This window comes from Eptatretus burgeri, chromosome 3, assembly GCF_056783735.1.
Source record: "Eptatretus burgeri isolate ZD-2024b chromosome 3, Ebu_testis_v1, whole genome shotgun sequence".
In the NCBI taxonomy this organism is placed as follows: Eukaryota; Metazoa; Chordata; class Myxini; order Myxiniformes; family Myxinidae; genus Eptatretus; species Eptatretus burgeri.
The window spans coordinates 11,870,526-11,885,525 of NC_140963.1; the positions used below are offsets into that span (position 1 = coordinate 11,870,526).

Here is a 15,000-nt window from a genome sequence, read left to right on the forward strand (position 1 = left end):
TTCGTTCCTCTCAGGCATTGCCGGCTGGGGCCCAAATCACCCGGCCGCTTGGTGAGGTCTGGGCCTAACCGCGGCTACGCTAGCTGCCATGGGGACGGGACGTCGCGGAGCGCCCCAGCGAATCACCACCAGGGGAAGGTAACCCGCGCGGTCTCGTGGAGCTCCTTCGGTCTGCCAAGTTCTACGTTATAAAGACCCTGAGAGGTCCAGTATACCTCCTTGTCTTTGAGGGGGTTTTTCCTTGCTTTTCATTGGATGGAAGTTGTGGCGCCGAGTCTGTCAAGTAAAACTGTATAAGTGACTGTACATAATAGATAGATGGTATTAGCTCCTTTGAATAGCATGTGTGTGTTTTGTATTGATTGCATACCTCCATGTGTGCATTGTGAATAAATGTGCTTGTTTGAATGTTGACCTGTTGGTCGTGTCATTTTCCTTCCATTGAGCTGCCGTATTGCATTTCGGAATAATAGCGGGCTTTTTAATAGCCGATAATAGAATCGCGTCCAGCGAGGCCTCGCGATAATACCCCGCTCAGTTATCCTAAAGCGGAGCGAGCTGCTTAAGCGGCTCGTGTCAAAGCAGGCCTCGCTAAGGTGCAATCTCTCGGTAATCTACCCGTGTGAATAATTAGGTAAATCGATTATTTGGTGATCGGACTCTGTAGCACACGGGTAGAGTGCGGACAAGGTTGTGGTGTGCTTGGAGCACACCCGTGACTGGTTTTTGGCGTTGTTCCGGAAAGTCGCGACTGAATTGTTCGTCCGTGGGCGTACGGCCGCGATTCGGTTAAAAGCGGTCGTTCGCACCCCGGCGGGCGAGAATTCATAACAATATATATATATATATATATATATATATATATATATATATATATATATATATATATATATATATATATATATATACATACATACATACACACACACACACACACACACACACACACACACACACACACACACACACACACACACACACACACACACACACACACACACACACACACACGTATGACAAGCATCCACCATTTACAGTGCAGTATTCCTGTCCCCACGTTTTCCAATGCAGTGAGGTGTTTTGAATTAGAAGCAGTAGATATGTTTCTCCTCAATGCACAAAACTTCATGGGCTATTTTGGGGTTTTTTTCGGGAGTGATTGAAGCAGCTGTCGGTTTCCGACACACCGCCCAAATATACGTGTGTGTTAGAAGAACATCACAAGAACGTTGAGAACGTTGTCAGAAGAATGTTGCATGCTTCGAACAAGATTGTCTGCAGGCAGGTACTCTGCTAATAATAATAACGTTTCTGACGAATAGATGTTATTTAAATAATAAATTATTACATAAATAATGAACTAAGATTTTTTGATGTGTTACCAGCAGAACAGTATTTTGATCTGGAGAATTTGTGCTTTATGCCAAATACTCCACACGTGTAAATTTCTGGACACACCACCATTATAGGAATGGAGGGTGACTTGGATTATTTGAGAACTGGCTTGACTATCTTAACGAGGATAACTTCTGTTCATGTTGTTTTACATAGTATGTCCATTACCTCGTCCTCTTCGCTTCAGTCATTCAACTGTGCTGCCGATCCCGACCTCACTCACTCATGCATATGCATGTCCACGATCTCTTCTACACACACATTATTTCCCATTAGGTTCCTTTCTGGGCCATGATTGCTCGTTTTTATGTTATTTTCCTTTCCTCTTTTTGTTGTCCATCCATGACGTACCTCTTCTTAGTTGGTCGTACTCCTGAACCCTTTGGTTTTTTTTTTTTTTTAGCTCCTCCATGAGTTTAGATGCTCTTTGATCGAAACCTCTCAAAAAATGCTCTTTGATCAAAACCATGGTCCTCGTTTGCATGTCGCATATCAGACTTACTACGCGACTTTTGAAATGACTGAATTCTGAATGAGGCCTTTAGTCCATGCGCTGTGTGTGTTTACATCGACTCGGTTCTGCTCGCCGGGCACTTTTAACCTGCCGTTGCTACCGCAAAATCTGTAATTCAAATCGTCTTTTAATAAACATAATGCGTGAGGAAGGGGTGGGGTGGGGTGGGGTGGGGGCGGAGGGGTTGTGGAACACGTCCCTCCACTCGGGCCTTGTACGGACCCACATGGTTGTGAGTTTTCAGTTCAAGCAGCTCCCTGTTCGGCGAGCTGAGGAAGTTATCCGAGTTTTTTGTTGTGCAGAGGCACAGCCCTTTCTCTCAGGTAGGTTTCCAAGTATTTTTGGTTAATTTCAGAAGCTTGGTGGGCTATTTCAAGTCACAATCCTTATCCCGGAGGCAGTACATTTTATTTCGCCCCAAACTATTCAGCTTCCTGTGATTTTTTTTGTAGATATGCTCCGAGCATTTTGGGGCAGGTTACGTCATTTCAAAAATGCCATATTCTGTAAAAACGAACTGCAGTGGTGTGCATTGTAGTGGGGCAACTTAGCGAAATATAGCATAACAATTGTGCATTTTGTGAGGAAAGCACCAAATTTGGCACACTAGTAGCCTATCATATTATGAACAGATTTGGATATTGGGCCATCTCAAATTCAGCCACTGATGGCTGTGGCAGCCATTTTCCACTGCCAATAAAAATTTTGAGATGGCTCAATATCCAAATCTGTTCATAATACGATAGGCTACTAGTGTGCCAAATTTGGTGCTTTCCTCACAAAATGCACAATTGTTATGCTAAGTTGCCCCACTATTGCTCTTTCCTCCACCGAAGTGAGCATCCATAAGATTTACACGCATGATGGGCTGGCAGGATGGCCTGAAGGTAACGCACACTCGCCTCCAAACTGTCTCAGATGGGTTTGAACCACAACCCAGCTAAAATTGTCATCCCGGTGTTTCACAGGCAGGTTGATTCATCAATGTTTGTTCTGGCTCTCGTATGGATGTTAAAGGAGCATCCCGTCTGCAGTCTGTGAGCTATCGCCGGCACCATGGACAAATTACAAATTCCTGCCCGAACCAGCAGCGGGCATTACATCAGCGGCACAGCCGTGCCCTCAGAAAATAATGCTACCCCGCAGCCTTGTGCTGCATACAAACAAAGAAGAAGAAGAACATGCATGATTCTCCAAATAAAATTTTCCTTGACTTCTCCACCATGATTCTTAAAATGTTTCCGGTGGTGGAGACTCAGATTGTTGGCACTGTATGCTTAACCACTCAGGTTCTGGAGAATATTTTCAATATTGATACACAATTCCACTGTAATACCGTGCAAAGTCACATTTTCAACACGGGTAATCATTGTCTCAGTCACAGCACTGACTTAAGGATGGGCATGTTCATCACCTATTACTGGTTCAAATCCCTTTGTACACATTTTGTGTCACTTAAACACACCCGTCTGACAGACACGTATCGTCAAAATGTACAGTTAATGTGTAAATTTGTGCTCATTTCACATTTTTGTTCATGAGAGCAAAAACTTCATCACACAATGCTGTTCCACAGCACGTGCAACACCGTTCGCCATCATCTTGAAAACGTCCCAAAATGCCGAGCACGACTCTGTCGTCCAATACATGAGTTCTCAGATGTCGCCATTACCCCCCAAACCAACTTTCAGTGATCCGTCATTCTCTTGTGATAATGTAGGAAAAAAAAAACAAAGCACAAGCAACTGCTCCAATCCATTCATCTGTTAGTGCAGCTCAATCATGATTCTTCATTCTTATTCTTTCATCTTTGCTGATGCAATGCAAATCGAGTTATGTTGCTCGCATAAGATTTTAATGTTGGTGCCAAATATAAACGGCTAATAATGATACAAATTCGTTGTACTGCAGATTAGTGTTTTACTTTGTTAAATGAATAAGATGACTGATTTAAAACATTGCAAATTTTTTGGGAGGTCATGAGTTGCCAAAAAAACATTAACTTCTATTTTGTTTTGACACAACAGAGGACAAGGCTTGTTGAAAACGATCCAGGAACTTTTCCATCAAGCTGAAGTGAGTTGAGTGTTCATCACGAATGCTGTATTGTATGAGCACAGGGTGAGATCTTGGATTTAAAATGAGGAATTGGACTGAAGGGATTAAATGATCCCAATCCAGTCACATGGTTACCCATATTCCTGAGGAAAAAATTGGGCGCGTCCCAGAAATACAACAGAATCTCCATTCAAGGTGTTTTTATTTGGAATCCGTCATTTTTCCTGTCCTGAAAAATATTGTCTGCAAATGGATGTGTGTGTGTGTGTGTGTGTGTGTGTGTGTGTGTATATATATATATATATATATATATATATATATATATATATATATATATATATATATATATATATATATATATACATACAGTGGGGAGAACAAGTATTTGATACACTGGCGGTTTTCCCACTTACAAAGCACGTAGAGGTCTGTAATTTTTATCATAGGTACACTTCAATTGTGAAAGACGGAATCAAAAACAAAAATCCTGAAAATCACATTGAATGATTTTTAAATAATTAATTTGCATTTTATTGCATGAAATAAGTATTTGATACATCAGAAAAATAGAACTTAATAATTTTTGTACAGAAACCTTTGTTTGCAATTACAGAGATCAGACGTTTCCTGAAGTTCTTAACCAGGTTTGCACAGACTGGAGCAGGGATTTTGGCCCACTCCTCCATACAGATCTCCAGATCCTTCAGGTTTCGGGGCTGTCGCTGAGCAACACAGACTTTCAGCTCCCTCCAAAGATTTTCTATTGGGTTCAGGTCTGGAGACTGGCTCGGGCACTCCAGGACCTTGAGATGCTTCTTACGGAGCCACTCCTTAGTTGCCCTGGCTGTGTGTTTCGGGTCGTTGTCATGTTGGAAGACCCAGCCACGCCCCATCTTCAATGCTCTTGTTGAGGGAAAGAGGTTGTTGGCCAAGATCTCGCGATACATGGCCCCATCCATCCTCCCTCAATACGGTCCAGTCGTCCTGTCCCCTTTGCAGAAAAGCATCCCCAAAGAATGGTGTTTCCACCTCCATGCCTCACGGTTGGGATGGTGTTCTTGGGATTGTACTCATCCTTCTTCTTCCTCCAAACACGGCTAGTGGAGTTTAAACCAAAAAGCTCTATTTGGTCTCATCAGACCACATGACCTTCTCCCATTCCTCCTCTGGATCATTCAGATGATCATTGGCAAACTTCAGACGGGCATGGACATGCGCTGTCTTGAGCAGAGGGACCTTGCGTGCGCTGCAGGATTTTAATCCATGACGGCGTAGTGTGTTAATTATGGTTTTCTTTGATACTGTGGTCCCAGCTCTCTTCAGGTCATTGGCCAGGTCCTGCCATGTAGTTCTGGGCTGATCCCTCACCTTTCTCATGATCATTGAGGCTCCACGAGGTGAGATCTTGCATGGAGCCCCAGACCGAGGGAGATTGACTGTTATCTTGAACTTCTTCCATTTTCTAATAATTGCGCCAACAGTTGTCACCTTCTCACCAAGCTGCTTGCCTGTTGTCCTGTAGCCCATCCCAGCCTTGTGCAAGTCTACAATTTTGTCCCTGATGTCCTTCGACAGCTCTCTGGTCTTGCCCGTTGTGGAGAGGTTGGAGTCTGATGGATTGAGTGTGGACAGCTGTCTTTTATGCAGATAACGAGTTCAAACAGGTGCAGTTAATACAGGTAATGAGTGGAGAATGGGAGGGCTTCTTAAAGACAAAAACTAACAGGTCTGTGAGAGCCGGAATTCTTCCTGGTTGGAAGGTGATCAAATACTTATTTCATGCAATAAAATGCAAATTAATTATTTAAAAATCATACAATGTGATTTTCAGGATTTTTGTTTTCGATTCCGTCTTTCACAGTTGAAGTGTACCTATGATAAAAATTACAGACCTCTACGTGCTTTGTAAGTGGGAAAACCTGCAAAATCGGCAGTGCATCAAATACTTGTTTTCCCCACTGTATATATTACGGGACTTTTGAAATGATTCTTTTCACCGTGCACTTTTAACTGGCCGTTACTGGCATGAAATCTCTTCTTCAAATCATCTTTTTAACGAAATTTTCAGCATTTATACGAAAGGGTGGCAATTTGGAAATTGTTAACCATAATTGTTCTGTTTCTAAATGCAAATCAGATTCATGGAAAGAGGGGAAATAAGTAAAATATACACAGATGCTTCTCCTTTTTGCAACAGATCCAAAAATCTAACTTAAATGATGTTATGACACTGAAACAAAACAAACAACATATTTATAACAGCTCACATAGCTCCCACCCAGTCCAGATAAACAGTCCATTCACTGAAAGCGATCCGTCGGGGGGTTGTGAAGCAAACACTTATCCACTCGTGCCTTGCGAGTTGGGAGTTTGCAGTGCAAACAACATCCCGTTCGGTGAGCTGAGAAAGTTCTCCAAGTCTTTTGTTGTGTCGAGACACAGCCCTTTCTCCAAGAAAAACTTTCCAAGTATTTTCAGTTTATTTCAGAATCTTTGTGAGCCATTTTTAGTACCGATCCTTATCTCCGACACACAATATACTTTATGATGCCATAAGCGCCGATGTTTCCTGTGGATTTTGTCCACGCGCACAATGCAAGCATTCTTGGGCAGAATACGTCATTTTGAAAGTGCCGTATTGGTTTGATCTTCTCATGTTTTGTCATTATTCCTTGGCATCAGATGTTGGCAGAGGAAGGCTTTCATCTATGTACAGCTTTGCAGGGACTTTCCATGCAGGTGAGATTGAAGGACATCATCATACAATGTCCTCCCTCCTCATCCTCATCCTCATCCTCCTCCTCTTCCTTCTTCTTCCTCTTCTTCTTCTTCATTAATGGCCATAATTATTTCATGTTTTTTGGGGTTGGATGGAGGAAAGCTTGCCCCAAGTCTAGGGTTTGGGCAACAATTTGTAATTTGTTCAGTGTGCCAACGATAGCTTGCCTGCTCTTCACAAAGGACATCGTGAGAGCTTTAAGGTCCACCAACTCATGCCAGCAGACGGGTCGCCCAGTTTAACGTCCATCTGAGGGTCGGCACATACAAAGACCCACATGCACGGACACACACACACACACACACACACACACACTGCAAATTACAGCATGATAAATTACATCAATGACAATAACAGGTTACATAATAGAGTATTAAATTATGAGGGAAAGGTACAAATACCTGTTTCAGCTGTTATCTTTTTCAAGGTACAACCTTTATCTTGTGAAACAGCTGGTTGGTAAAAACAAGTTATATTAATTGCAATTACCTTTATCGACTTTACTAGAAACACCTGCTTCCTACAGGATTGTAATACACCCTCCATCTGGAACAGCTCAGTAAAGCACTTGGACTATGCCACGTGTACAGTGCAGAACTGCAAGCCAAATCCACAACTGACTCGCAATACCCTCCATCACCACCACCAGGTGACGCTGTTTGGTATAGGTTCACCTGGAGAAGTTGCGTCGTCATCCATGACTACAACATATTTAATACTTGAAACCGTCCCGAGCACACCCGAGGTATAACCACCAAATTTCAACTCGTTCCTTCCTGCGGTTTAGGGATGCTACCAGCGCGCGTGAGTGCGCACACACACACACACACACGCACGCACACGTACATGCACACACACAGACACACACACGATTGTGTGTATGTGTGTGTGTGTGTGTGTGTGTGTGTGTGTGTCTGTGTCTCTGTGTGTGTGTGTGTGTGTGTGTGTGTGTGTGTGTGTGTGTGTGTGTGTGTGTGTGTGTGTGTGTGTGTGTGTGTGTGTGTGTGTGTGTGTGTGTGTGTGTGTGTGTGTGTGTGTGTGTTTGTGTATATACACTGATGAGCCAAAACATTATGACCACCTGCGTAATATGCTGTTGGTTCTCCGTGTGCCGCCAAAACAGCACCGACCCGCCGAGGCATGGACTCGACAAGACCCTTGAAGGTGTCCTGTGGCCAAAACATAAGCAGCAGATCCTTCAAGTCCTGTAAGTTGCGAGGTGGAGCCACCGTGGATCGGACTTGTCAGTCCAGCACATCCCACAGATGCTCAATCGGATTGAGATCTGGAGAATTTGGAGGCCAGGGCAACACCGTGAACACTTCATCATGTTCCTCAAACCATTCCCGAACAATGTGTTTCGTGTGGCAAGGCGCATTATCCTGCTGAAAGAGGCCACTGCCATCAGGGAATACCATTGCCATGAAGGGGTGTACCTGGTCTGCAACGATGTTTAGGTCGGTGACACGTGTCAAAGTGACGTCCACATGAATGGCCGGACCCAAGGTTTCGAAGCAAAACATTGCCCAGAGCATCACACTTCTTTGTCTGGCTTGTCATCTTCCCACAGTGCATCCTGGTGCCATCACTTCCCCAGGTAAATGGCACACACGTACACGGCCACCACGTGCTCTAAAAGAAAACGGGACTCATCGAAACAGGCGACCTTCCTCCAATGCTCCAAGGTCCAGGTCCGACGCTCGCGTGCCCATTGTAGGCACTTTCGACGGTGGACATGGGTCATCATGGGTACTCTGACCAGTCTGCGGCTACACAACTCCATACGCAGCAGGGTGCAATGCACTGTGGATTGTGACACATTCCTCCCGTGACCACCATTAAAATTTTCTGTGACTTGTGCCACAGTAGACCTTCTGTCGGTTCGAACCAGATGTGATAGCCTTCATTGCCCTTGCGTATCGATGAGCCTTGGGCACCCAACACCCTGTCGCCGGTTTGTGGTTTGTCCCTCCTCAGACCACTGTCAGTAGGTACTTACCACTGCTGACCGGGAGCACCCCACAAACCTTGCCATTTCAGAGATGCTCTGACCCAGTTGTCTAGCCATAACAATTTGGCCCTTGTCAAAGTCACTCACGTCTTTACTCCTGCCCATTTCTCCTGCATCCAACATATCAACTTCAAGAACTGACTGTTCACTTGCTGCCTAATATATCCCGCCCCTTCACAGGTGCCATTGTAACAAGATAATCAGTGTTATTCACGTCTCCTGTCAGTGGTCATTATGTTTTGGCTCGTCAGTGTATATACATATTCTGACAGAATGGCCTTGAGGAACGCACACTCATCTCTGAGCTGTGTAGCCTTGGTTCTAATGCTGGCCCAGCTATAAACTGTCATCCTGGTGTATCACAGGCAGTGTGATTCATCAATGTGTGCGTGGACCCTCAGGTGGACGTTAAATTGGACAGCCTGTCTGCCAGCATGAGATTGTGGACGTTAAAGATCCCCCAGTGTCTTTGGTGAACATAGAATTGGCAAGTTATCACTGACACCCTGGCCAAATTCCAAATTACCACCCTGACTGACCACTGGGAAGGCATTGGCAAAGCACCTCATGTAACAAGAGCCAATAAACTGCTTGGACAGTACCATCGCTCTGTAAAGAGTGTTGCAGCTCATCATTTCACAATTATATTTCATTGTTATATATACATACTTACATATATTTATATATACACTGCATGGCCAAAATATGTGGGCACTTGCTCCTCCAACGTCTCATTCCAAAATCATGGGTATAATATGGAGTTGGTCCCCCCCCCCACCCCCCCTGCTGCTATAACAGCCTCCACTTTTCTGGGAAAGCTTTCCACAAGATGTTGGAACATTGCTGCAGAGATTTGCTTCCATTCAGCCACAAGAGCATTAGTGAGGTCGGGCACTGATGTTGGGCGATTCGGTCTGGCTCACAGTCGGCGTTCCAATTCATCCCAAAGGTGTTCGATGGGGTTGAGGTCAGGGCTCTGTGCAGTACAGTCAAGTTCTTCCACACCGATCTCGACAAACCATTCTTGTATGGACCTCGCTTTGTGCATGGGGGCATTGTCATGCTGAAGCAGGAAAGGGCCTTCCCCAAACTGTTACCACAAAGTTGGAAGCACAGAATCATCAAGAATGTCATTGCGTGCTGTAGCGTTAGGATTTCCCTTCACTGGAACCAAGGGACCTAGCCCGAACCATGAAAAACAAGCCCAGACCATTATTCCTCTTTCACCAAACTTTACAGTTGGCACTATGCATTCGGGCAGGTAGCGTTCTACTGGCATCCGCCAAACCCAGATTCGTCCGGCAGGCTGCCAGATGGTGAAGCATGATTCATCACAACGGAGAACGTGTTTCCACTGCTCCAGACTCCAATGGTGGTGAGCTTTACACCACTCCAGCTGATGCTTGGCATTGCGCTTTGTTATCTTAGGCTTTTGTGTGACTGCTCAACCATGGGAACACATTTCATGATTCTCTTGGTGAACAGTGTTTGTGCTGATGTTGCTTCCAGAGTCAGTTTGGAACTCGGTAATGAGGGTTGCAACCAACGACACACCATTTTCCCACGCTACGCGCTTCAACACTCGGCGGTCCCGTTCTTTGAGGTTGTGTGGCCTCCCACTTCGCGGCTGAGCGATTGTTGCTCCTAGACGTTTCCACTTCACAGACAGCTGGAGACAGCACTTTCAGTTGACAGGGGCAGCTCTTGCATGGCAGAAATTTAATGAACTGACTTTTTGGAAAGGTGTCATCCGATGACGGTGCCATGTTGAAAGTCACTGGGCTCTTCAGTACGGCCCATTCCACTGCCAATGTTTGTCTATGGAGATTGTATGACTGTGTGCTTGATTTTATACACTTGTCAGCAATGGGTGTGGCTGAAATAGCCGAATACACTAATTAGAAGGGGTGTCCGCATACTTTTGGTCATGTCATGTAGTGTACGTATATATAGTCTGCTAGTGCTGTATGTATGTATGTATGTATATATGTATATATATATATATATATATATATATATATATATATGTATATATGTATATATATATATATGTATATATATATATATATATATGTATATATATATATATATATATATATATATATATATATATATATATATATATATATATATATATATATATATATATATATATATATATATATATATATATATATATATATATGTCTGTCCCACCTTGAAACATGGAAGAGCTCTTTGGAGACAAAAAAAAATTAAGTAAAAGTTGCTTCCAATTACTGCAAACCTTTTGGGAAATTATAAGTTTTTTTTCAATCAAACAGAAAAATTGAAATTGGTGGTGTATATGCAACAGACCGCTGCCTCAATCGCTCCCCAATTATTATTATTTTCTTTACTGTTAAGAAATATCTTTTTGAGCTCTTTCAATCAGCGCAAGAGTATAATTCGTCCCTTTTATTTTTATTTATTTATTTTTTAATACCGTCAGGCTTCTGGTTTAAAGTAAGCGCTGATATTGTTGTACTATTCATTGTAAAACATGACCGAATTTGGTGTTTAATCATTTCTGTTTCTTTGTATTTTTGTTTTCCATGATGAATTGGTTGCATTAGATGTCAGAAACATAACTTATTCATCATGTTTGCAGGAGGTTGGTGGTGTCGAAGAGTGGGTTGGGCTAAGTGCACAGACTGAACACCTTCCTCACGCATGCCAGCGGCTACAGTTGGCAGCACGTATACCTGCCCATGGGAAAGTAGCCACATTTGCTAAGGTTAGTCATGGTCTGCTTTCTCGAGAAAGGAAAATAAAAATCAACACTTTTTCGATTTTGGACTTCTTTAGTTCATTAATTCAATCTACCATGTATCAATCTCAAATGCTCAATTTAGAACTCTCCTCCATTTAATACATCTGGATATTGTGAAACATATAAATATGAGTAATCAGGAATTTTCAGAAAAATAACCGACTGTAATGAGGTGACATCATTATGTGACAACTTATGACAGACAGCACATTATTTGGTACTTTAAACACTAATATTTCAAAAACCGAATTATAACATTATAACCATTATCTTCAATGTATTTTACATCATCGCTACAAATAAAATAGGTTGTATAAACATGATTGCCTGTCGTTCATTCTATTTTTCAAGCAATCACATTTAGTCACATGTTCAAATATCTGATTTCAATTTTCCCGTAAAGTATAATACGAATCTCATCGATCTTTTAAAATTGGACGCTAATTTGCACCACAAGAACCATTCTGCCTCACCAAGTACACTGCTTTAAAACTTGGATGTTTTTGAAGAAAAAGTAATTCTGGGTTAAAAAATAATCCATATTAATAATAATGCGTAGATGTTAATAATAACAATCCATTGCAGATTATATTCAACCTCTTTGTTGTCTAGTTTCGTCAAGTCGTGCCCGACTTCTGGTGGCATTCATGATCAGATTTCTCCAACCATCCCTCTCCTGCATTGCTTCACAATTCGCTGGTGGAGACGGCTTGTTTTTTGTTGTTTTCTTTTTTGTATACATAGTCGAGGCTCATGGAAGAGGATCAGGACAGAACAGACAAATACAGGACGCAAAACATGCATGGATAAGGAAACTCCAAAGGCGAAAAACTGGAAAATTAGGTGGGATTTGGGTGGGGTTAACGATGTTAGAAAAGATCATTGTTTTGGATTGGGGCCGATCTGAGATGGCGGTGAACAGCCGTCTTGAAGACATCGAGGGAAGAATGAGATTGAAGAGGATGTGGAAGTTGATTCCACAGGTGGGAACAAAAGAAGAACAAATGAGTGGAGGTGAGCAGTGATCTTGGAGTTAGGTAGTTCTACCAGAAGAGGGTTGATGGTGGACAGTGTGAGCCCTACAGAAATCTAGGGGGAACAAAACACGGAAAGAGCAGAGGGTGCAAGACCAGAAAGGAGGCGGTAAAAGACAGAGAGACCACCGACCTGTCTGTGATGGCGAAGTGATAAGCCCATGGATTCAGCTTCAGCTCTGGAGATTCCAATGAACTTGAAGGCCTTGGATTCCACTGCATCAAGCTGAGGAAGTTGTGAGGCAGGGGAGTCAGCCCAGAGGGGAGAGCAATACTCCATCAAACTGCAGATGAAGGTTTCCTAGGTGGACAAGAGTTCAGGTGTGCCAAGGAAGGACTTTGTATGATGGCAGATGCACATTTGGCAGCTGGCTTTGGAGGTCAACTTTGAAATGTAGTTTACACAAGAAAGATTGTGGCTGCTAGTGGGAGCCAGGCTTTTGAATGACTGAAATTCCTCAAGAGGATTGTTAAGAAAGTACTTTGGGGATTGGGGGGGGGGTGGGATTGCCAGACTGTCCTTTCGGAGAGGGATCGTGAGATTTGTCAAAATTGAAAGACGTGCTTCAAGTGTTTGAACAGCTCGTGATTTATTTTTTTTGCATACGAGAGTGGAGGAAGTCAGTAATCCAAGTGTGGAGTTGGCTTCGGATGCCATAGGCAGACAGTTTGGAGAGCAAGGCAGGATGCCAGACTGTATCAAAAGCTCAAGATATGTCTCGAGAGATGCCCCTGATCTCATGTCTGACATTGACGGCCGACATCCATTGTTGGGTGAGTAGAAGCAGCATTTCCAAGGTGTAGTGATCTGAGATGAGGTTGGTGGAGAAAAGGAAGGATTTCATATCAACTGCGATGATGGATTCCATGACCTTGCTGAGGATTGGCAGTTAAGCTGATAGGTTTGCAGTTAAGGGGATCAGTTTTTGCACCTTTTTATGCAATGCAGTGATGTTGGCCGATTTCCAAGCAGGTGGAAAATGACCTTGCACAAATGACAAGGTGCAAAGGGCAGATATCGGATATGCAAGACCAGCAGGGCAGGGTTTTAAGACATGTGAGCTGATGCCATCTAGTCCAGTGACAGAGTCAGAGTCGAGTTGAAAGAACCTTCTCCACCTTTTCAATTGCAAAGGACACAGATCCCAGGAGCAGTTGGGGACAACATGGAAAGATGGGTATCGAGAGTGAGAGATTGTGGACACAATATTTGGAAGCAAACACAGAATTGAGGCATTCGGCCTTGTCACGAGTGGAGTTGGCTGTTGTGCCATTTGAAGACAGGGAAGGGATCGAAGGGGAGCATAAAACAGAGACAGACTTAACAAGGCACCACCAGGTTTTAGAGGAGCGAAAAGGGAGTTGAGGAGGAGTTGCATCCTTTACCACATCAATCCAGTGCATACAAGGTCTGCCTGTTCCTCTTCTTCCCCCAACCATACCCAACATGGTTGACTTCTCCAGACTTTCAGTTTCTTTTCACACAATATGTCCAAAGTATGATCGTTTCTGTTTTATCATCAGCACGTCTGATGGACATAATGGATGATCTCACCTCTTCAAGCACTCATTTGTTTGTTCTTCTTGCAGTCCATGGAATTTTTAACATTCATCTCCAACACGACATTTCAAAACTTCTTACTTTCTTCTTTTTTTCACTGTCTACGACTCGCATCCATACATTACAATTGGAAATACAAGTCATTCCCCAGCCTCCTCCTGGTTTTGTATTGTCACATCTTTGGCTTTCCAGATCTTTGGCAATCCTGACATTGCTGTTCTTCCCAACACTAACCGTCTATTAACTTCTACTGTTCTCCACTCACTTAAATCTTCGAACCCAGAAAGATGAAACTTTCCACAATATCCATTTGATCGTCTCTCAGTCTAAGCACGTCAGTCTTCTCATTTGACAAATTTTAGTTTTTTTTTTTTTAGGTTTAAATAAAGACAGGCTTTTCACCTTTCTTCTTCACTGTCTGCAGCACATTCATTCTGTCCTCTTTACTTGATGCCAACATAGCGGTATCATCAGCATACCTTAGATTGTTGATACATCTTCATCCAATGCTGACTCCAGCCTTTGTCATCCAAGCTTGATTTCCTCATGATTGATGCATTCACCATACAGATTGAATAAGTAAGCGGAGATAATGAACCCTGTTTAACGCCTTTTCCAATCCCAAACCATTCTCTCTCTCCATACTCCGTTCTTACTTTAGCTTCTTGTTTGGTGTACAGACTTTTTATCAGACATATCTGGTGCTCTGACATCCCCATTTATCGCAGAATAATCCACATCAATTCGTGATCAACGCAATTGAAGATTTTCCTATGATCTTTGAAGCAGAGATACACCTTCCTTTGCTTTTCCTTTGCTTTTTGCATGGTCCACCTCAGATTTGCAATTTGATCTCC

At 43.1% G+C, this 15,000-nt stretch overlaps 1 protein-coding gene across 1 annotated transcript in view; it reads left to right on the forward strand.

Moving 5' to 3' along the window:
* LOC147029402 (alpha-catulin-like) overlaps window positions 1-15,000 on the forward strand; it is a 471,136-nt gene that overhangs the window by 415,575 nt on the left and 40,561 nt on the right. Inside the window, exons 11-13 of the mRNA XM_085872117.1 lie at window positions 3,937-3,985; window positions 6,650-6,706; window positions 11,387-11,512. Of these exons, the coding sequence (XP_085728243.1) occupies window positions 3,937-3,985; window positions 6,650-6,706; window positions 11,387-11,512 (232 nt within the window). The remainder of the gene's footprint in view (window positions 1-3,936; window positions 3,986-6,649; window positions 6,707-11,386; window positions 11,513-15,000) is intronic.